Source organism: Pristiophorus japonicus, chromosome 1, assembly GCF_044704955.1.
Source record: "Pristiophorus japonicus isolate sPriJap1 chromosome 1, sPriJap1.hap1, whole genome shotgun sequence".
Taxonomy (NCBI): domain Eukaryota; kingdom Metazoa; phylum Chordata; class Chondrichthyes; family Pristiophoridae; genus Pristiophorus; species Pristiophorus japonicus.
The window spans coordinates 144,492,940-144,517,200 of record NC_091977.1 but is presented as its reverse complement, the minus strand read 5'-3'; the positions used below and the strand labels follow the sequence as shown (position 1 = coordinate 144,517,200).

The following is a 24,261-nucleotide window of genomic DNA, read 5'->3' as shown; positions in this document are numbered from 1 at the left end:
TACTATTGCATTAATTTCCTCTTTAACCAGCAACGCTACCTCACCTCCTTTTCCTTTATGTCTATCCTTCCTGAATGTTGAATACCCCTGGATATTGAGTTCCCAGCCTTGGTCACCCTGGAGCCATATCTCCGTAATCCCAATTATATCATATTCGTTAATAGTTGCCTGCGCAGTTAGTTCCTCCACCTTATTACGAATACTTCTTGCATTGAGGCACAGAGCCTTTCGGCTTGTCTTTTTAACACTCTTTGTTCCTTTAGAATTATGCTGTAACGTGGCCCTTTTTGATTTTTGCCTTGGGTTTCTCTGCCCTCCACTTTTACTATTCTCTTTTCTATCTTTTGCTTCTGCCCCCATTTTACTTCCCTGTGTCTCTCTGCATAGATTCCCATCCCCCTGCCATTTTAGTTTAACCCCTCCCCATCGGCACTAGCAAACACTCCCCCTAGGACATCGGATCCGGTCTTGCCCAGGTGCAGACCGTCCGTTTTGTACTGGTCCCACCGCCCCCAGAACCAGTTCCAATGTCCCAGGAATTTGAATCCCTCCCTCTTGCACCATTCTTCAAGCCACATATTCATCTTAACTATCCTGCTCTTTCTACTCTGACTAGCACATGGCACTGGTAGCAATCCTGAGATTACTACCTTTGAGGTCCTACTTTTTAAATTTAACTCCTAGCTCCCTAAATTCAGCTTGTAGGACCTCATCCCGTTTTTTTTACCTAGGTCGTTGGTACCTATAATGCACCACGACAACTGGCTGTTCACCTTCCCCCTCCAGAATGCCCTGCAGCCGCTCCGAGACATCCTTGATCCTTGCACAAGGGAGGCAACATACCATCCTGGAGTCTCAGTTGTGACCACAGAAACGCCTATCCATTCCCTTTACAATAGAATCCCCTACCACTATAGCTCTCCCACTCTTTTTCCTGCCCTCCTGTGCAGCAGAGCCATCCCTGATGCCATTGACTTAGCTGCTGCTGCTTTCCCCTGATGAGTCATCCCCCCCAACAGTACCCAAGGTGGTGTATCTGTTTTGGAGGGAGATGACCGCAGAGGACCCCTGCACTACCTTCCTTCCACTGCTCTGCCTGATGGTCACACATTCCCTATCTGCCTGTGTAACCTGTACCTGCGGTGTGACCAACTCACTAAACATGCTATTCAGGAAACAGTATTCTCTTCTGTCCTTCACACCGTCCATCAGTGTCTCCAGCTCCATATCAATAAACCTGTTAGCTCTCCTTGCAGCTCTTACACCAGCCATCCTTCCAACCTCCTTCCCCCCTCAAGGCCTTGCTGCAAACCCTGGCCTTTAAAAACCCAGCATGACAGTCCGGAGTGGTGGCCTTGGCCGCTTTTTTCCACCTTAACCCAGAAGCACTGAGGCCAATCACAACTGTTGTCCTGGTCAAGACCAACTAACTCAGCACCGATTGTTTGTCAAGTGGAAAACTATCTTAAGGAGACAGCCAGCTAGAAAAGCTGATAGACTGAAGCTAATATCATAGTATTTCTCTTTTAATAATAATTTATGCTCGATACATTATTAGTTTGTGCCAGCCCCTTAAACGTGCAGGTTAGGAAAAGGGGAGGTGCAACGAGACCTCGGTGTCATGGTTCATCAGTCATTGAAAGTTGGCAAGCAGGCGGTGAAGGAGGCAAATGGTATGTTGGCCGTCATAGCTAGGGGATTTGAGTATAGGAGCAGGGAGGTCTTACTGCAGTTGTACAGAGCCTTAGTGAGGCCTCACCTGGAATATTGTGTTCAGTTTTGGTCTCCTAATCTGAGGAATGACGTTCTTGCTATTGAGGGAGTGCAGCGAAGGTTCACCAGACTGATTCCAGGGATGGCTGGACTGTCATATGAGGAGATCAAGTGGACCTTTATTCACTGGAGTTTAGAAGGATGAGAGGGGATCTCATAGAAACGTACAAGATTCTGACAGGACTGGACAGGTTAGATGCGGGAAGAATGTTCCCGATGTTGGGGAAGTCCAGAACCAGGCGACATAGTCTTAGGATAAGGGGTAGGCCATTTAGGACTGAGATGAGGAGAAACTTCTTCACTCAGAGTTGTTAACCTGTGGAATTCCCTGCCGCAGAGAGTTGTTGATGCCAGTTTATTGGATATATTCAAGAGGGAGTTAGATATGGCCTTTACGGCTAAAGGGATCAAGGGGTATGGAGAGAAAGCAGGAAAGGAGTACTGAGGGAGTGATCAACCATGAACTTATTGAATGGCGGTGCAGGCTCGAAGGGCCGAATGGCCTACTCCTGCACCTATTTTCTATGTTTCTATGTTTCTAAGATTGACTTGTAAAAGCTAATCTTTCAGATTAGTGTACATGCAAATTCATTCATGTAGCTTTTGACTTCAATATCGCTAAAACCTGCACACCTGAAGTTCTATCACCAATATTTGTGCACATTGCGTAGTAATGTTCAAACTGATAAGTAGACATTTTACAATGCATCATCACTGCTGTTGATTTGTCACACATTAAAAGTACCCAAATTGTCATTCAATAGCTGTACTTAGCACACCAAGCAAGCTGGCTGTTGGCACTAAAGAATAAGCTGTGACAGAAGGCACAAGAAACATGCAGGATCCACAACCATGCAAGTTAAAAAGGTATTTTCTGTAAGGTTTAAGATTCTTACCTCAGATTTTTCCATTTTGTTCTGAGCATCAATCTGAGTAACTATTTCATTCATATTGGTCTCTAAAACCATTCCTCCCATCACCATTTCCGCCAAAATATTGTGAACCTTAAAAAAAAATTTAAAACACATTAAGTATAGGATAGCATAAAGATTTTAAGACATCATTGGCAAGTGTCAAAACTACATATTACATAAGGATCAGTACCTCCAAGGAACAAAGTAATGGCACGGACACAGCACAAGGTTTCTGCAAGAGTACACGATACATTTTGCAGATATTTATAACAATAATTTTTAAATAAAAAGACCAAGGGGCCAAAATTCAGCTTCCCGACAAGGCCTGTTACCGGCCGGAAAGCGACGGCCATGCGCGGTGTCAAATGGCCGTCGATTATTGTCGAATGGCTGCCGCTCACAAAATTCTTCTCGGTGGTTTTTCCAGCGGTCTCCACTTCCGCCCCGCTGCTGCCGAACCCTCCTAAGTGTGTCATCAAACGCACAACGCCGATTTTCTACCCTGCAAGCAAAAGTCACCTACAAAATCTTGCAGGCACTGCGTGGTGCCCCCGACAGTTTTTTTCTGTCAGTGCACTGTGATTGCAGAGTGTATAAAATGGCAGTGCGGCCGTCATTAAAAGGAGAAGGCACACTGCCGCGACCACCATCTTATTTTTTTTTTGTTGGCTAACTGCCAGGTCAGCCCGACAATTATGCCCCCGGGTTCGGCTGGGCCACCAACAGGCAGATTGGCACCCCTTCTTGGGTGCCAGGCCTCTGGCTCGACTGAAACCCTCCCGGTGGCTCAGTAGATCTAACTAAAATAATCACAGAGCTCGCAATGGCTCTCCCCTTTTAAGTGAAGGGGAAAGACATGGTGATGCTCCAATGCGGTGACGTCATCAGCGCTACGCTGATGAGACAACGCCAGACACTCCGCCCGCCCGCCCCCACTTCCGCCCCTCTTATGACCGACCTTCTGATCTCCGCCCCCATTATGACCGACTTCCGCCCGCTTGGAAAAAAAAAGAGAGCTGAATTTCGCGCAAGAGGATACCGCATCCACTGCAGTGGTGAAAACACATGAAAAACGGTAGTTGTGACCCATTTTCGGCGGAGGTGAATTTCTGCCTCCAATTGTGTATGGCCCAGAAGTTTGGACTCAACTTGGAAAGGGCAATTTCCTTTTCAGAACACAGGCATGGGCCAGACGGATGTTTGCCAATATTAAACGGAAAACCCATCCTTTGGCATTGCATCTGGTGCAACATAGGAACAGGAGTAGGCCATTCAGCCCCTCGGGCCTGTTCCACCATTCAATGAGATCATGGCTGATCTGCGACCTAACTCCATATACCTCTGGCCCATGTCCCTTAATACCTTTAGTGAACAAAAAGTCTTAGATTTAAAATTAACAATTGATCTAGCATCAATTGTTGTTTGCTGAAGAGAGTTCCAAATTTCTACCACCCTATGGGCCCAAGTTTCCACATGATTTGCGCCTGATTTTTTAGGAGCAACTGCTGGAGAACGGACTATCTTAGAAATCGCAATTCTTCACATTTTTATTTCTGCAGTTCTAGTCAGGTAGAAAAGTTCTACTTTGGAACAGAATTTTTTCTTCAAAAGGGGGCGTGTCCGGCCACTGACGCCTGATTTGAAAGTTTCCACAGTGAAAACGTACTCCAAACTAACTTAGAATGGAGCAAGTGAAGATTTTTGTAGAACTGAAAAAACCTGTTCTGCACATTAAAAAATCAGGCGCAGGTTATAAATTAGGTGTCCAGAACGAGGTGGGGGGAGGGAAGTCATTAAATTCAACAATAAATCCTTATTTATACTTCTACAAATATTATACAAATAAATCCAACCTGAATAAACATTTATAAGCAAAGAAAAAATTAAATAAACCATCTTCCTACCTGTGTGAAAGTGCTTCAGGCACGGAGAATGCTGCAATCAGCCTGAGGCGCCCGTTCTTCCCCCCGGGGGGGGGGGGGAAGGAGGCGCCCGTTCTTTCCCGCGGGTGGGGGAGGAGGCGCCCGTTCTTCCCGCCGGGGGGGGGGGGGGGGGGAGGAGGCGCCCGTTCTTTCCCGCGGGTGGGGGAGGAGGCGCCCGTTCTTCCCGCGGGGGTGGGGGGGGGGGGGGAGGGGAAGGAGGCGCCCGTTCTTTCCCGCGGGTGGGGGAGGAGGCGCCCGTTCTTCCCGAGGGGAGGGGGAGGAGGCGCCTGTTCTTCCCACGGGGAGGGGGGGGGGGAGGAGACAGTGAGAAGGCTGCAGGAAGCCTCAGTGCTGATGTGCTGATGGCAATGTGCTTTTATTAAAAAATGTTCAAAAATTAAACAGCTACAAAGAACTACAAAAATGGCCGAGTGCCAATGTTTCCTTCACACTGCGCATGCGCGAACGCTCCAACGCGCACGCGCAGCGTTGCCGGCAGGAAAAAAACTAATTTAAATGGTACCCGCCCCCTCCCACTTACAAAATCGGCGCGAGTGTCGGCTCTGCCCCCCCTGGGCGCCGCGCCAAACAGACAAGGAGCTGCAAAGTGCTCTAGAATCGCGAGTTTTTTTTACAGCTCGGCGGGGCGCCCGTTTTTTATCATGTGGAAAGTTGGGCCCTATATGTGGAGAAGTGTTTCCTAATTTCACTACTGAAAGGTCCAGCTCTAAGCAGCAGGCCGGGGCCATTAGAGGGAGCAGCGTGCGACGGCCCGGAAATCGGCACGGTCCCGGCCTGCAAGACCATCAGCAGGTTGGGGCCATTAGAGGGATCAGCGTGCAGCAGTATGACACTGCAGGGAGCAATGGCACTGCTGCATAGAAACATAGAAAATAGGTGCAGGAGTAGGTCATTCGGCCCTTCGAGCCTGCGCCACCATTCAATAAGATCATGGCTGATCATTCACCTCAGTACCCCTTTCCTGCTTTCTCTCCATACCCCTTGATCCCTTTAGCCGTAAGGGCCATATCTAACTCCCTCTTGAATATATTTAATGAACTGGCTTCAACAACTCTGCGGCAGAGAATGCCACAGGTTAACAACTCTGAAGAAGTTTCTCCTCATCTCGGTCCTAAACGGCTTACCCCTTATCCTTAGACTGCGTCTCCTGGTTCTGGACTTCCCCAACATCGGGAACATTCTTCCTGCATCTAACCTATCCAGTCCTGTCAGAATTTTGTATGTTTCAATGAGATCCCCTCTCATCCTTCTAAACTCCAGTTTATAAAGGCCCAGTTGATCCAGTCTCTCCTCATATGACAGTCCAGCCATCCCTGGAATCAGTCTGGTGAACCTTCCTCAGATTAGGAGACCAAAACTGAACACAATATGCCAGGTGAGGCTTCACCAAGGCCCTGTACAACTGCAGTAAGACCTCCCTGTTCCTATACTCAAATCCCCTTGCTATGAAGTGCAACATGCCTTTTGCCTTCTTCACCGCCTGCTGTACCTGCATGCCAACTTTCAATGACTGATGTGCCATGACACTCGGATCTCGTTGCACCTCCCCTTTTCCTAATCTGCCTCAATTAAGATAATATTCTGCCTTCATGTTTTTGCCACCAAAATGGATAACCCCACATTTATCCACATTATATTGCATTTGCCTACTCACCTAACCTGTCCAAGTCACCCTGCAGCCTCTTAGCATCCTCCTCACAGCTCACACCGCCACCCAGTTTAGTGTCATCTGCAAACTTGGAGATATTACTCTCAATTCCTTCATCTAAATCATTGATGTACATTGTAAATATCTGGGGTTCCAGCACTGAGCCCTGCGGCACCCCACTAGTCACTGCCTGCCATTCTGAAAAGGACCCCAGCAGGAGGGCGACGGCTGATTGCAGTGTGGGCAGGTACAGCAGGAGTGGCGAGGTCGGGGTAAAGGAGCGGCAAGAGTTCGTAGAGGGATGTGATTGGGGCCAGGAGAGACGAGGGCCCAGGGGCAGCATGGGCCAGCCCACACTGCGATGTGTGCACATACTAGGTCCATGCATCCGAGCTGATCTCCAGTCGTCTTGGCTAATCCTTGCCACTGGTCCAAGACCTAGCTGTGTCAAGCCCGTGTGGTGGCTGGTGTGCAACGGCTACCGCACGTTAAAAAAATCCACACACAGGCTTCTTCCACCGTTCAACATGTAATTCGGGATCCGGAATATTAGGTCCTTCATTGATACATCTGTGAACTCGTCCCTTTTTGGCGTGGAAGCAAGTCAACCTCGTTTCAAGGGACTGCCTATGATGATGATGATATATAGCTGCAGCATAACTTCTACCGCCTTGTATTCTAGTCCTCTAGATATAAAGGCCAGCATTCCATTCGCCTTAATGATTATTTTCTGTACCTATTCCTGACACTCAGATGGACTTCCACCTGAAGGACCCTATCCTCCCAACAAACTCGGATATTGTGGATGTTTGGAGGAACAATAGATGTGGTTGGGTACAAGAGAGAAAATAAAAAAAGGCGACTTTTTGGGCTGGATTTTCGGCTTTGATGATTTCGGGGCGGTAATGGCGGTGGGGCAGTGAAGTTTGCGCCTGGGAACAGTTTGCACCTCAGTAAGTAAAATTGGGCAGCTGGGCCCTGCGTCAGGGGGCGTAGTACTATGGGAGGTGTTATATACCTCTCTTGGGCGCTAGCATGGGAAACTCCTGAGCTGAAGAGCCGGGCTGAGAGTGCTCCAAGACACATCTGGGAAGAAAAAAAACCTAAAAACCACCACAAAACCATTCCCAAAACATTACCGATGCCACCACAATATAAATCGCAAAAAAAAATTTAAAAGAAAAAAAAAAATCACACTTACCTTAGGAGTCCATTACTTACCTCTCTGCAGTCGTTATAGTTGGACCGCCTGATTTACCAGATGTTAACCGCAGGGCATATGGGTCGGGCTGAATTCAAAATTTGCTCCGGTGTCGCAACTAGGGCCGTTGCACACCGGCGCAGCTCTTCCGGGCGGTGTTGCTTCGCGCCACCGTAAAACCAGACCCGAAGATCCCTGCAGGGCACTGGAGGCTGACTGCCTGCCTGCCCAGAAGACCTCACCGCCGCCATTGCCACCCGGGCGAAAAACAGAGCGCAGAAGACCCAAAATCCGCCCCATAAAGTTTTTGATTGTTGTAATTTCCATGAACTGCTTGTGACATTTCATACTTGCACAAACTATTCTATTCCATGCACCAAATGGGGCGTGGAGAATTGACTGGTCATACTTCTTACATTAAAAAGGAAGAGGACCAAGACTATCTTACGACACTACACATGCTCAGCTGATAACACTCTCACCTCTGAGTCAGAAGGTGGTGGGTTCAAGTCCCAATCCAGAGACTGGAGCACACAAACCTAAGCCGACACTCCACTGCAGTAGAGAGGGAGTGCTGCACTGTCAGTGGTGCTATCTTTTGGATGAGACATTAAGCCGAGGCCCCGCCAGCTCTCTCAGGTGGACGTAAAAGATTCCACGACACTTGTTCGAAGAGCAGGGGAGTGATCCTCAACCAACATCACTGCGACAAACAGATTATCTGATCATTATAACATTGCTGTTTGCTCTGCACAAATTGGCTGCCATGCCACATTACAACAATTACTGCACTTCAAAAGTAATTCATTGGCGGAGGTTGTGAAAGACCATATCTGAATGCAAGTCTTTCTTTTCTACCAAGCGGGAAAAAAAAGCACACTTAGCACCTGTTCTAACGAAAGGTCATCAACATGAAATGTTAACACCATGTTTATCACTTCACAGATGTTGCCCAAATTGCTGAGTTTCCAGCATTTTCTAAGCAATAGGGAGTATGGTTCCTCCAATCAAATACAGTGCAGATCAGTGAGTAAAGTGGGGAAGATGTTAATTTTGTCCAGCAACTTGGCTCTGGAGAGATGATACAAACCACAATCTGAGAGAGAGAGAGAGAGAGAGAGAGAGAGAGAGAGAGAGAGAGAGAAAGAGAGAGGGACCAGGAGACTGTTTCGAGTGGCGGACCGGGGAGGCCATTCAGACGGCGACCGGACCTGCAAGCCCTTCGGCCGGGGGCATTGGAGGCAAGTTGTTGCAATACATTTCAATGTGTTTTTAAATTGATGCAATGTGTTGTGAGCTGGCTGTATGTTTCACTTTGCAGCCTCAGCTCACAGTGTCCCTGGCTACCATGGCAATCCGATCTTTTTGGCGCAGATCAAGGCTCCACCCCCAAAACTAAAGAACAGGTTCGGCCGCGCCAAAATGAAGAAATCCAATGGGGAAACTTAGAACTTTTTTTTTTGGCGTATTTGGGCCTTAAAAAAACAGGCGTAACTCAAGTACGCCAAAAAAAAGCTTTGGGAAAAATTGAGCCCAATATGTTGATTGGCAAAAAATCTACCCTCTAAGCAATTTTCAAAATTTGTCTTTTTTTAAAATGAGTTTTTAATGCTTTACAAATGCTTCCTGACAACTCAGTTATGAAATACACTATTTAAAACATTGTACTATAATGCCACAGCTAATTATCAGAGTCTGCAGTCAGAATCAAAGAATTCTATTTAAAAGTGGCAAGATGTGAGGCTATTACATTTGAAGTAGTCTACATGGATTTTAATCAAAGCCTTTGACAAGGTCCCACATAGCAGGTTGGTCCAAAAGTGGCAAGTTGGATCCAAAATTAGCTCAGGGGCAGGAAGCAAATGATCGACGGGTGTTTGTGTGATGGAAAGACTGTTTCCAGTAGGGTTTCACAGGCTTAGTAGTAGGTCCCGTGTGTTTTGTGGTATATATATATATACCGATCAATGACTTAAGAGTTTGATATAGGGGGTATTAAGATGTTTGCAGACTATACAAAAATTGGCTGTGTGGAAGAAAGCTGTACACTGCAAGAAGATACCAACAAACTGGTCAGGTGGGCAGAAAAATGGCAAATGGAATTCAATACAGAGAAGTGCTGAGGCAAAGCATATAGGGAGGGCTAATAAGGCAAGGGAATACACAATAAATGGTAGGCTACTAGAAATGTAGAGTTACAGAGGGACCTTGGAATGCATGTCCACAGTAAAACTGTAAAAACTACACCTAAACTGGCACACTGCTGGTGCATTAATCTGCTACATCCATAGTGTCTTGCTGAGTTTGCCATCTTCAATGAATATAAAGGATAGGGGAACGAATGTAGTTCTCCTTAGGGAGTGGACAATTTGGAGGGAGTTTCCTTCTCAATTCTAGCACAGCTGCCTTAAGAATTGAAATGCTGGATATACTCAGCAGGTCAGGCAGCATCTGTGAACAAAGAAACAGAGTTAACGTTTCAGGTCGATGACCCTTTGTCAGAACTGGAAAAAGTTGGAGATGTAAAGGTTTTTATCAAGTGTAGGGGCAGAGAAAGGGGGGAGGTGAGGAAAGAACTTTGTTGTTCAAAGCAAATTTGCAGATGATCTCATATCTTTATTCCTTGGTCATCTTCCATGGGCAATTTGCTCATATGTTTCAAAAAGGAAAACCACTCTAACTGCTAATGTAGAAGTTAACTCTAACCTATAAATTAATATCAAGTTCAAAACAATAATTGGTTTGCATGACTGACTTGCAAAAGCCCTCTTAAACAACATACTTAAACAAGAAAATAATTCTCTTACAAACACATACTGATCTCTGGCAACTGACTTGACTCAGAAGTTGTGTTTTCACAAAAATTGCAGTTGACTATATCTTCTTGTTAAGCATGGAAGAACTCCACAAGACTGAGTACTGTGAGCTAAAACTGATGTGACCTTAGTCTCTTTAATACAACTCCAGAGTGCCTAAGCAGCATGGCAGACAACCTTTTATACTCCCTCGGGCCTCCAACAGTTGCGCCCTCTGGTGGCAAATCTTACAGTTACAATGTTTACATACATAACATTTCCAACACTTTTTTAGGCCTGCACAACAACAGACATCCCTGCACATATCAACCCTGGTATCATCAGGGTGCTCTTCTGAGATTGGGGTCAAGACTCATTGTCAGGCATAATAATGGGCTAATAAAACTATATCTAGCCTGCACTACATCTGACTTGGGAATGACTGATGCTATCACTACGTTGAAACGATGGGTCTACCGGGACAGTCCTGTTTGTGGATCTTGGGACAGAGGTAGAAACGGGCTGTGCGGGGTTGGGGAACTATGAAGTTGGTGGCTGTGGAGGGAAGATATCCAGAGATGAGATGAGGTCAGTGATGGTCTGGGAAATTATGGCTTGATGTTCGGTAGTAGGGTCATGGTCCAGGGGGAGGTAGGAGGAGGTGCCAGAGAGTTGGCGATCAGTCTCTGCAAGGTAGAGGTCGGTTCGCCAAACAACAGTGCCACCCTTGTCAGCAGGTTTTGTGTCAAAGTTGTGGCTGGATCTTAGAGAGCGGAGTGCTGCAAGTTCAGAGGGAGGTAGGTTGGAGTGAGTGAGGGGAGCAGAGAAATTGAGATGGCCAATGTCCTGTCAGCAGTTTGCAATGAAGAGATCTAGAGAGGGTAAGAGGCCAGAGGGAGGGGTCTAGGTAGAGCAAGAATTTTGAAAACGGGAGAAATGGCCAGCTGTGCTGGGGATGGAGGGGAATAAGACTCCTGGCCGAAGTATGCACGGAGGCAAAAAAAGAACTCAGCATCATGCCAAGCTCGAAATTAATTGAGGTGGGGACATAAGGGGATGAAGCTTAGGCCTTTGCTGAGGACTGATCGTTCGGGGTCAGAGAGTGGAAGGTCAGCGGGGATAGTGAAAACACGGCAGGGGTTGAGACTGGAAGGGGGAAGAAGGTTCCGGAGGGGCGTTGGTGTCCAAGAGTTGGTGGAGCTTACGATCCTTGACATCTGAAAGGAAGGAAAAAAGTTTTATGTTAAAGCGCCGGATGAGGCGAAGGATGAAATGGAACTGTGGACCAGGACAGCTTAGAGATAGAGTGAGTCGGTGCTGCTGAAGAGAGAGGTTGAGAGCGTGGTGGCACATAGCAGTGAGTGTGGATCCCAGGAGCAAGAACAGTGGTTTGAGGAACGTTGAATATCTTGAAGATATCTGTAATCCTGGGTGGATCCAAAACATGAAGGGTGGAATTTCATTTGGAATCCACATAGATCAAGGCAGAGACAGTTACTGAGGAAAGAAATGTGGCAGTAAAAGCGAGTCTTGGCAGATACTTGATCAAACACGAGAAAGGAAAACAGAAAGCAAAGATGATGAACAAGGTAAAAGAGACAAATGGAAATCCCGTCTGAGGGAAGAGCAAAACTTCAAGGTGGGCATTCCTAGAAGAAAAGTGGCAGTGAATTAAACACCAATACAAAAGCAAAATACTGTGGATGCAGGAATCTGAAATAAAAACAGAAAATGCTGGAAATCTCAGCGGGTCAGGCAGTATCTGTGGTGAGAAACAGCGTTAATGTTTCAGGTCGATGACCCTTCGACAGAACTGGCAAATGTTCGAAATGAACAGAATCTTAAGGAGCACTGAAAGGGGGAGGGGAGGAAATAACAAAAAGGGAAGGTCTGTGATAGGGTGGAAGACAGGAGAGATTTGATAGACGAAAGGGATGATGGGCCGACTTAAGATGGCAATAGCAGAAGTTGGAAAAAGATTAGTCTAGATAGGGTGTGAATGGCAGAATAATGACCAGTACCATGGGAAACAGAAAAAATACATCAGATCTGGGGGGTTTTAAAAAAAGAGCGGAAGCAAAATATGGGCAGAAGTTTTTTTCAACATTTCAGGTTGATGACCCTTCGTACACATTGTACACCCTCCTGATTTTCCTTCATGCCATGCCATGCTTTATTACATCTCGCAGAAAGATCTCAAACTACTTCATATACAATGCATGACTTAAAAGGACAATGTTTTGTAGACAAATGCAGCAGTCACTTAGCACATCATAACCTCTCTCAGCAACAATGAATTCAATGAGCAACTAATCTGTGCTTTTGGTTGGTGTTGGACAGGACACTGGAAGAATGCTTGTTCTTTGAATAATGTGAAGGGATCTTTAACAACCACTTGTACCACCAATTTAACATCTCATCAAAAGGATGGCACCTCTGACAATGCAGCAATCCCTCAGTATGACATTAGTGTCAGATTATGTGCTGAAGTCTTGGCCCACACCCTCTGGGCTGTTAACTCTGTTTCTCTCTCCCCAGATGCTGTTTAACCTGCTGAGTATTTCCAACATTTTCTGTTTACATTTCAGATTTCCAGCATCTGCAGTATTTTGTCTTTGTTTCTGGACTTTCTGGTCTATATGCACCACACTGCTTTCATCAACTGTGCCTTCAGGACAGCCTGGATGAGAATATTTAATCCCCAAAAATAGATCAAGTGGAATCGGTAACCAATTCAGTTTGTACACAGGAAATACTGAGCAGTATTTTCGACTTCAATCAGGAGCATAAAATGGGCCGTAACAGATGAGCTTCCCATTGTACACCCTCCCGATTTTCCTTTCCATTGAAGCTACTACCTGTTTTACACCCCTGAAGTTGAAATTTCTGCCACTTCTCTGGTGGTCTCACTGACCTTAATTGATCTTAATGGAGATGTCACTTAAAATTCAATGGCATAAGAAATTTTATTCTGACCTCTGGTTATATGACCAATTGGAGAAAGTCTACTCTCCCAACTACACCTCTTAATTTGCATAAGAACTGGTTAAATTACTTCACAACTTTATTTTATATTAAATGTTGGCGATCGCAGCATTCCATTAGGTACTACAGAATGCAAAGCTAAAGCAGCATAGTTGCATCTCTCTTTATGAGAACCGGTAGACCAAAAATGAAAATAACCTGAAGAGTATAACAGCACTGGAAGGCTGGTAAGGAAAGATTCAACAAAATCATGAAGAATTTTATAGCCAGGAATAGAAGAGTTGAGATAGGGGAGGGTGGACTTGCTCTGCACAGCGAGGCAATTCCAGCTCATGAGTACATCATGAGAAAATAATTTTGAAGACTGTGGCAAAAACTGAGAGCAAGTATATCCTGAACCAGCATAAAATAGACGATCCAAATGAATCAGCAAGGCACAGCCTGGGTAGTTGAGGAAAAGGACAAGAATGATAGGAGACAGAACAACATGGAGCAAATGTGTCCCATTAACAAGAGATTGCAATGGAAATTTCTCTCTCGATTAAATTGTGTTGGATGCTGTTGAATGCAGCTTTCATCAATGCAACTCATTTTGTAGGGAGAGGAGTATTGGCCAAGATTTTTTAATCTCATCTTTTACTTCATTTGTCTTTCTTGGCTTTTTCAGTCCTATTTCATTCTCTCCTCCATTGCGACCACCCCTGTTCACTTTAGGTGGAGAACACTGAATCCAATTCCCTCCTCCATGTTCACGAAATGCAAATCTCAAACTCACAAATTGAATTTTAAGTTTTGTTTTAAAAAACACTGCACCAAGTGACAGGCTGCCAATTCAAGCAGGTGGTTGTATGTATAATGGGTTCCTGATCTCGCAGAAAGCACTGAGCAGACATTTGCTGCTGGTCAGGGGAAGGAGGTCAATTCAGCCCACCCGGTGAGAAGTCACGATGTAATTCTTTCAAAGCTGTGGAAGCAGGCCTCGGCCTCCCAGCTAACTCGGAAATTAGAAACAGAGAAATGGATTACAATATTTCTTTTTTTTTTAAATGGAACATAATTATTTTCCTTACTCCCCCCTTGCATCTCCTCCTGGAATATACACCAACCTACTGCCAAAAAGAAATGCAATCTGCTCTTGAGCCACCCACTGGCAGATGTGTAAGTGCAATCAAGTCATAACTTTTCCTCTTCGCTGCTTCAACAGGAAGGATGTGATCGACATTCACCATCAATCTACAACTGGGTAGCTGAGATCAACTAAGCACCGTGGATACAAGTCTAGATACCACTCAGTTCATATTCAAAATATTGTCCTAAATGAAATCAAAATCAAAACATACCCAAGTGAATCACTTACAGATTTTGAGACATCAGAACAAATAAATGCTTATGAGCTGCAATAGGACTACAATTGAGAGAAAAACTGATGCACTTATGCAGAGAGGATGTTTCCACTGAGGGGGGAGACTAGAACTAGAGGGCCTGATCTTAGAATAAGGGGCCGCTCATTTAAAACTGAGATGAGGAGAAATTTCTTCTCTCAGAGGGTTGTTAATCTGTAGAATTCGCTGCCTCAGAGAGCTGTGGAAGCTGGGACATTGCATAAATTGAAGACAGAAATAGAGAGTTTCTTAAACGATAAGGGGATAAGGGGTTATGGGGAGTGGGTGGGGAAGTGGAGCTGAGTCCATGATCAGATCAGCCATGATCGTATTGAATGGTGGAGCAGGCTCGAGGGGCCGTGTAGCCTTCGCCTGCTCCTATTTCTTATGTTCTTAAGTTAAGTACAAAACTAAAACAGATAAACAGCCAAGACAATTTAGAGCTTGTCCTTATAGAACTCTATATCCAAGAAATTCGATTAAGCCTGAAAACAGACTAAGGTTAATGGATGCCCACAAAAAGAGTGCAGGCAGTACCGGTATTTTGGTGCTGCCTGCTGATTTAAGTGAATGGAGTGCAGAATCTCCTTTGCAATATGCTCTTTCCGGTGCTAGCATCAGCAGGAGGTCGAAGATCGAGTCTACAGAATAGGTGTGGCATTCTCGGGCAGTCAACGATTAACAATGTTGTTTGGGATAATTTGGTGGCGGTTGCTGAATTTTGCTGGGTCACAAGGCATTCATTTGTCCACAGTTCCCTTCTTACTTTCTCGGACATCTGTCTGGGTCTTATGCAGGGTACACAAATGGGAACCACATGGCCTGGTACTCCCCCCCTTCGCTGACTGCCATGGGTCCACACATGTTTTACCCAGATGTTTGCTGTGTGGAGGTTTATACTCCACCATGGTGCTGGAGGGGGAGGGGGTTGGGGATGCACTATCTTGCAGCTATAGTGTCAATGCACTAGCCTGCATGTCATATAGGGGCTTCAATCCCTGGTGAGTAGGTCTTAAACCACAGGCTCAGATCTGGAGGGACAGTGACTGGAAACACCACAAAGAATGTAGCATAGATGTTATTAAACCGTTGCATGAGAAATCAATTGAAATAAATTTTTAAAGAGGGAAACATGATCTTGGTCACGGGGTTACAGAAGAGAGTTCCATTAAATTTTTTAACATAGAAACATAGAAAATAGGTGCAGGAGTAGACCATTCGGCCCTTCGAGCCTGCAACACAATTCAATAAGATCATGGCTGATCATTCAACCTCAGTACCCCTTTCCTGCTTTCTCTCCATACCCCTTGATCCCTTTAGCCGTAAGGGCCATATCTAACTCCGTCTTGAATAAATCTAACAAACTCCCCTCAACAACTTTCTGCGGTACAGAATTCCACAGGTTAACAACTCACTGAGTGAAGAAGTTTCTCCTCATCTCAGTCCTAAATGGCTTACCCCTTATCCTTGGACTGTGACCCCTGGTTCTGGACTCCCCCAACATCGGGAACATTCTTCCTGCATCTAACCTGTCCAGTCCCGTTAGAATTTTATATGTTTATGAGATCCCCTCTCATTCTTCTAAACTCCAGTGAATACAAGCCCAGTTGATCCAGTCTCTCCTCATATGTCAGTCCTGCCATCCCGGGAATCATTCTGGTGAACCTTCGCTGCACTCCCTCAATAGCAAGAATGTCCTTCCTCAAATTAGGAGGCCAAAACTGAACACAATATTCCAGGTGTGGCCTCACCAAGACCCTGTACAACTGCAGTAAGACCTCCCTGCTCCTATACTCAAATCCTCTAGCTCTGAAGGCCAACATGCCATTTGCCTTCTTCACCGCCTGCTGTACCTGCATGCCAATGATTGATGTACCATGACACCCAGGTCTCGTTGCATCTCCCCTTTTCCTAATCTGTCACCATCCAGATAATATTTTGCCTTCCTGTTTTTGCCACAAAAGTGGATAACCTCACATTTATCCACATTATACTGCATCTGCCATGCATTTGCCCACTCACCTAACCTGTCCAAGTCACCCTGCAGCCTCTTAGCATCCTCCTCACAGCTCACACCACCACCCAGCTTAGTGTCATCTGCAAACTTGGAGATATTACATTCAATTCCTTCATCTAAATCATTAACGTATATTGCAAATAGCTGGGGTCCCAGCACTGAACCCTGCGGCAGCACCCCACTAGTCACTGCCTGCCATTCTGAAAAGGACCCATTTATTCCGACTCTCTGCTTCCTGTCTGCCAACCAGTTCTCTATCAACACATTACCCCCAGTACCATGTGCTTTAATTTTGCACACTAATCTCTTGGGTGGGACCTTGTCAAAAGCCTTTTGAAAGTCCAAATACACCACATCCACTGGTTCTCCCTTGTCCACTACTAGTTACATCCTCAAAAAATTCTAGAAGATTTGTCAAGTATGATTTCCCTTTCATAAATCCATGCTGACTTGGACCGATCCTGTCACTGCTTTCCAAATGCTCTGCTATTTCATCTTTAATAATTGATCCTAGCATTTTTCCCCATCACCGATGTCAGGCTAACCGGTCGATAATTTCCCGTTTTCTCTCTCTCTCCTTTTTTAAAAAGTGGGGTTAGATTAGCTACCCTCCATTCCATAGGAACTGATCCAGAGTCCATGGAATGTTGGAAAATGACCACCAATGCATCTACTATTTCTAGAGCCACTTCCTTAAGTATTCTGGGATGCAGACCATCAGGTCCTGGGGATTTATCGGTCTTCAATCCCATTAATTTCCCAAACACAATTTCCTGACTAATAAGGATTCCCTTTAGTTCCTCCTTCTCGCTAGGCCCTTGTACCCCTTGTATTTCCAGAAGGTTATTTGTGTCTTCTTTAGTGAAGACAGAATCAAAGTATTTGTTCAATTGGTCTGCCATTTCTTTATTCCCCATTATAAATTCACCTGATTCTGACTGCAAGGGACCTATGTTTGTCTTCACTAAACTTTTTCTCTTCACATTTTTATCAAAGCTTTTGCAGTCAGTTTTTATATTCCCTGCAAACTTCCTCTCATACTCTATTTTCCACCTCCTAATTAAACCCTTTGTCCACCTCTGCTGAATTCTAAATTTCTCCCAGTTCTCAGGTTTGCTGCTTTTTCTGGCCAATTTATATGCCTTCCTTGGATTTTACACTATCCCTAATTTCCCTTGTTAGCCACGGTTGAGCCACCTTCCCCGTTTTATTTTTACTCCAGACAGGGATGTATAATTGTTGAAGTTCATCCATGTGATCTATAAATGTCTGCCATTGCCTATCCATCGTCAACCCTTTAAGTATCATTTGCCAGTCTATCCTAGCCAATTCACGTTTCATACCATCGAAGTTACCTTTCCTTAAGTTCAGGACCCTAGTCTCTGAATTAACTGTGTCACCCTCCATCTTAAATGAAGAATTCTATCATATTATGGTCACTCTTCCCCAGGGGGCCTCTCACAACAAGATTGCTAATTAGTCCTCTCTCATTACACAACACCCTGTCCTAGGATGGCCAGCTCTCTAGTTGGTTCCTCGACAGACCTCTGACTGCAAGGGACCTCTGAATAACTCTAGGTGAGAATAAGGTGTTAAATCTTCCTTAATGCCTTTTAAAAAACAGACTTCAAAACATTGCATATTATTTTATCAGTTCCTAAACTACAAAATCCAATGTATCAAATTTAAGGAAATGAAGCTTTGATTTTTTTTCCGGAGATTCTTGTAACCATAATACAGTATATTTTATTTTAAAAGTATTTACCACATGTAGGGCTGGAAATTTGGTTCTGGCCATTTTGCGGCGCTATTCATGGCGGGGCGGTATGTATAGTGCCCCCGAAAAGTTTGTGCCTCCGACCAGTAAATTAGTTTCAAATGCAGCAAGATCCAACCGAAAACCTCAGCGCCAAAATGCAAAGCGCAATGCAAATGCTCCAAGGCCCGCGATGGATCCGAAGCCCAGCCAAATCTTAATGGCATGGCACTATAAATATGCGCATGCGCAGTTCCAACCATGCACTTTGAGTAGAGCGGGAAAATGGAGGAGCAGGAAGGTCACCATTGTGCACGCCGCTGCTCAGCCATGGCTGCTGAGGCATTGATAGAGGCTGTTGAAAGGAAATGGCATGTGTTTCAGCTTCCTGGAGGAAGGAGGCCCATTCCACGAGTTTTTCGGAGGCTTTGGAGGGAGGTGGCACAGATGTCTCAGCTAGAGACACGGTGCAGCAGCGAGCTGCGACACAAAGTTCTTGCGTCGCAAGTCATTAACTGAGTACTCTTTATATTAAGGATGCGTTTATTTGTACTAACTGAATGGCAGCCATTTCTCTGATTGGTCTTCTTTGAGGATAAGCCACACCCTTAAGTTTCTCTGGAATGTGTAAATGGAACTACCCAGCCTAACTTTGCACTTTGTAACATGATCAATTTTGAATTCAGAAGTCAGAGGGGACACATCTCTCCCCCAGCTGAAATCCCTTACCCCAGTGCAAGTGCTGCCTCCCCAGCCGAACTGCATGACTTTACACCAGTCCCTCCCCCCTCGGTTGCCATAGATGGGTCATTGTGTGCAGATTGTTAACAGGTTTAATGGGTATGAAGTGAATAGTATCAGTGTCATGACTTCTGGATTTCATTCGCTCCAACGATGTCTCTTTCTGTCTCTCTCGCTGAATCAACGTGGCCAATTGAGGGGCCCCACATCCGATTTGGGACCTCGCTTCTGGTTTCGGGCGGGGTCCGGAGTAGGACGAGAAAATCCTTAGTACAAATAGTCACATCGTTATAGTAATACACCAATGCCATGATTTGAAACTCACTGTCTCAAACAATGCAATGTGTTGAAGGCCATAGTGTTGGTTAGTGGATTGGATCTATGGTGGATCCGCTGGTCAGGATCACGGCTTGCATGTCTTCGTGCAGCAGGCGGAGAATCGTGATAAACTTTTGGGGGCAGCCGAAACGGAGGAGGACGCTCCATAGTTCCTCACGGTTAAGTGTCAAAGGCCTTTGTGAGGTCAAAGAAGGCCATGTACAAGGGTTGGTACTGTTCCCTGCATTTCTCTTGTAGTTGTCACGCAGTGAAGATCATGTCCGTTGTACCCCTTAGTGGAAGGAATCCGCATTGTAACTCTGGGAGGAGCTCTTCAGCCACGGGGAGAAGACGACTGAGGAGGATTCTTGCAATGACTTTCCCAGTGGCCGACAGGAGGGAGATTCCTCTGTAGTTACCGCAGTCGGACTATTCAGGTGAAGCCACCTGAAAAGTGGAGGCTTAGTTCACCAGCCATGCCCTGCGCATTGCAAGTGTCACGCACCACCTTGTTCCCTACTCAGTATCACCCCTCCTCACTCTACCCTTTTACTCTATATATGCAGTGCAAAATATCACCCTGAACCACAATCCTAACTGGCTCTTACCTAATCCCACCCTTCTCACATGCTCTATTTGCAACCACGCAGATTATAATGGACATCTTTACACTTCCACATAGTAGGAGTTCATCATCATAGGCAGTCCCTCGGAATCGAGGAAGACTTGCTTCCACTCTCAGCATGTATTCTTAGGTGACAGTACAGTCCAATACGAGAACCACTGTCCATCACAGGTGGGACCGATAGTCGATGAGGGAAAGGGTGGTCAGAGAGCCTGGTTTGTCGCACGCTCTTTCCGCTGCCTGCGCTTGATTTCTGCATGCTCTCGGCGACGATACTCGAGGTGCTCAGCGCCCTCCCGGATGCACTTCCTCCACTTAGGTCGGTCTATGGCCAAGGACTCCCAGGTGTCAGTGGAGATGTCGCACTTTATCAGGGAGGGTGTCCTTGTAACCTTTCCTCTGCCCACCTTTGGCTCGTTTGCTGTGGACGAGTTCCGAGTAGAGCGCTTGCTTTGGGAGTCTCGTGTCTGGCATGCGAACTATGTGGCCTGCTCAGCAGAGCTGATCAAGTGTGGTCAGTGCTTCAATGCTGGGGATGTTGACCTGGACGAGGACGCTAATGTTTGTGCGTCTGTCCTCCCAGGGGATTTGCAGAATCTTGGAGACATCCCTGATGGTATTTCTACAGCGACTTGAGGTGTCTACTGTACATGGTCCACGTCTCTGAGCCATACAGGAGGGCGGGTATTATCCCCGCCCTGTAGACCATTAAGCTTGGTGACAGTTTTGAGGAACTGATCTTCAAACACTCTTTTCCTCATGCGGCCGAAGGCTGCACTGGAGGCGGTGTTGGATCTCATCATCAATGCCTGCTCTTGTTGATATGAGGATCCCAAGATAGGGGAAGTAGACCACGTTGTCCAGGGCCACGCCGGATCTTGGTGTTTGCAGGGAAGTGCTGTGTGGCGAGGATAGGTTGATGGAGGACCTTTGTCTTACAAATGTTTAGCGTAAGGCCCATGCTTTCATGGTAAATACGTCGACTATGTCCTGGAGTTCAGCTTCTGTGTGTATACAGACGCAGGCGTCGTCCGCGTACTGTAGCTCAACGACAGAGGTTGGAGTGGTCTTGGATCTGGCCTGGAGACGGCGAAGGTTGAACAGCTTCCCACTGGTTCTGTAGTTTAATTCCACTCCAGCGGGGAGCTTATCAACTGTGACGTGGAGCATGTCAGCGAGGAAGATTGAGAAGAGGGTTGGGGCGATGACGCAGCCCTGCTTGACCCCGGTCCGGACATGAATTGGGTCTGTGATGGATCCGTTAGTAAGGATCACAGCTTGCATGTCATATTGGAGCAGGTGGAGGATGGTGACATACTTTTGGGGCATCCGAAACGGAGGAGGATGCTCCATAGACCCTCACGGTTGACAGTGTCAAAGGCCCTTGTAAGGTCGAAGAAGGCCGTGTATAAGGGCTGGCGCTGTTCCCTGCATTTTACCTGCAGCTGTCACGCTGCAAAACGCATGTCCGTTGTGCCCCGGACGGGACAAAATCCGCACTGCGACTTTGGAAGGAGTTCCTCGGCCACGGGGAGAAGACAGTTGAGGAGGACTCTGGCGACAACTTTCCCAGTGGCTGATAGCAGGGAGATTCCTCTGTAGTTGCCGCAGTCGGACTTGTCCCCTTTTTTAAAGATTGTTACGATCACTGCATCTCCAAGATCTCCTGGCATGCTCTCCTCCCTCTAGATGAGAGAGATGAGGTTGTGTATTTGCGCCAGTAGTGCCTCTCCGCCATACTTCAGTGCCTCAGCAGGGATTCCATCCGCTCCCGTAGCCTTGTTTTATAGCTGTCTTATGGCCTTTTCTACCTCATGCAGTGTTGGGGTCTCACTGAGGTGGTGGTGGGTACCATGCTGCGGAATGGAGTCAAGACCACGCGAGTCAAAGGCAGAGTCTCGGTTGAGGAGATCTTCGAAGTGTTCCTTCCAGCGAGCCCTGACTGCCTCGGTGTCCTTGATGAGTGTTTCCCCATTCTTGGCCAGGAGTGGGGTGGGGCCTTGGGAGTTTGGTCCGTACGTGGCCTTGACTGCGATGAAGAATCCTCGCACATCATGACCGTCGGCCAGCTGCTGTCTCTCCTGTGCTTTCTCCATCCACCACCTGTTCTTTAGGTCCCGGGTTTTTTGTTGGACCTTAGCCTTTAGCCATCTGTAATGCTGCTTTGCTGCTCCCGAGTTGGGTTGCTGTTTAAGGCACAGAAATGCCCTGCGCCACGTTAGTTTTTGAATCTCCTGATCATTCTCATCAAACCAGTCCTGGTGTTTCCTGTTTGCGTGACCGAGCGTCTCCTTGCAGACACTGGTCATGGAGGCCTGGAGGGCAGACCAAGCGCTGTGGGCATTCTTCATCTCGGGGTCATCAAGGCACGCCAGGTTAGCTGTGAGACGCTGACTGTAAAGGGTTCTCTTAGCTGGGTCCTTAAGTGCCCCGGCATTGACTTTTTTGCGACATTGCTTCTGCTGCCCCCTTCGCTTTGGGGCTATGTTGATGTAAATGATGGATCGGATTAGGCGGTGGTCCATCCAGCAGTCGTCAGCTCCTGTCATGGCACCGGTGATGCGCATATCCTTGCGATCCCTGGCTCGGACGATGACATAGTCGAGCATGTGCTAGTGCTTGGAGCGAGGGTGTTGCCACGATGCCTTGTTTTTTCCCTCTGGCTGAACAAGGTGTTGGTGATGACAAGTTCATGCTCTTGACATTTTGTAGGGTACCGCTGGAATTGGCTTTCCCAAACCCCTCTCGGCCAATCACACCTCCCCAGAGGTCTGTGTCCTGCCGTTGAAGTCGCCGAGGAGGATCAGTTTATCGCCCGCGGGGACATAGGTCAGGGATTTTGAGAGGTTGGAGTAAAAACCCTCTTTGGCCTCATCTGTTACATCGAGTGTTGGGGTGTAAGCACTGATGACTGGTTCCCTGGTTCCGGGATAGGGCGAGTTGAACCGTCATGAGGCGTTCGTTAGTCCCGCAGGGGGAGTCTTTGAGGCGGTCGACCAGCTCGTTTTTGATGGCGTTGCCGACTCCGTGGAGGCGCCGTTCTGCCTCTGGTTCCCCTTTCCAGAAGAAGTTGTAACTTTCACCTTGTTCCTTGAGCTGGCCTTCCCGTCTGCCGGGTCTCGCTTCGGGCTGCGATGTCGATATCAAAGCGTCTAAGCTCCCGGGCAACTATGGCGGCGCGGCATTCCAGTCTGTCGCTGTTGGGGTTGTCCATGATGGTCCTGGCGTTCCAGGTCCCGAACTTCATGTTAGAGGAGTGGAAGATGACTGTGCGTGATTTCTTTTAACGTGGGGTGATCGTTGCACACCGGCTACCACACGGGCTTAGCTGAGCGAGATCTTGGTCCAGTAGCAAGGGGATCCAGGACGACTGGAGACCAGACACTGCTATATGGGCCTAATTGCCTGCAGCGAGGTGTTAGCTGCAGGCTCGGCGCTGGGTAGTGTCGTTGATGGCCTACTATGGAAGGCACATGTGCCACACGATGACCTGCACACTCACTCATAACAACTTCTTTTTCTTATTGCAGGCGAAATTGGCGCATTTTTGTCGGGAGCAGCAATGCAACTAACAGTGGCAAGCCTGATCTGCAGGACCTCACTGAGGTCCAGGAGCGAGTGTCTGCCCTCTTGGGCACACCAGTTGGCACGGTAGCAGGTGGTGAGGCAGAGCCCCCTATGGATAGTGAGGACCTTTGCATCTTCTATCAGACCACTTCGCCCTGACACCACAATCCTTCCCCACTTTCCAGGAAACTGGCATTTTTGAATGCCTTTTCCATTCCTGGCCTCCTTCCCTGCAGGTACCCCCTCTTCTCTGGCTTTGTGCTTTCAGATAATGAACCAGAGGCACAGGAGCTTGTCCATGAGCCTTCGACTGCTGGTGACGGTGGAGACAAGGACGAAGGGGAGGACACCTCTCTCCCAATCATCAAGGAGGCAGCGGCCTCAGCAAGCGGAACAGCACCTCCGTGGACGAGGGCATGGTCAGGGGCTTGGAGGTGGGCGATGCTCTGTGACCCAGTGGCCTGTAGCAACGCCAGGGGAGCACAGGGGGAAGGAAACTCATGGGCCAGCTCCCCGGAGGGTGAGTGTGTGACTGAGTGATGCTCAACAGCATTATGATGAGAATCCCAAGCTGGAGGTTGTTGCGAGACAATCTT

At 47.0% G+C, this 24,261-nt stretch overlaps 1 protein-coding gene across 3 annotated transcripts in view; it reads right to left on the bottom strand.

Annotated features, from left to right (window-relative positions):
* LOC139233188 (AP-3 complex subunit sigma-1) overlaps nt 1-24,261 on the bottom strand; it is a 150,625-nt gene that overhangs the window by 24,509 nt on the left and 101,855 nt on the right. For all 3 annotated transcript variants that reach the window (XM_070863889.1, XM_070863896.1, XM_070863866.1), the window contains one exon: nt 2,670-2,777. In XM_070863889.1, coding sequence (XP_070719990.1) covers nt 2,670-2,777 — 108 coding nt within the window. The remainder of the gene's footprint in view (nt 1-2,669; nt 2,778-24,261) is intronic.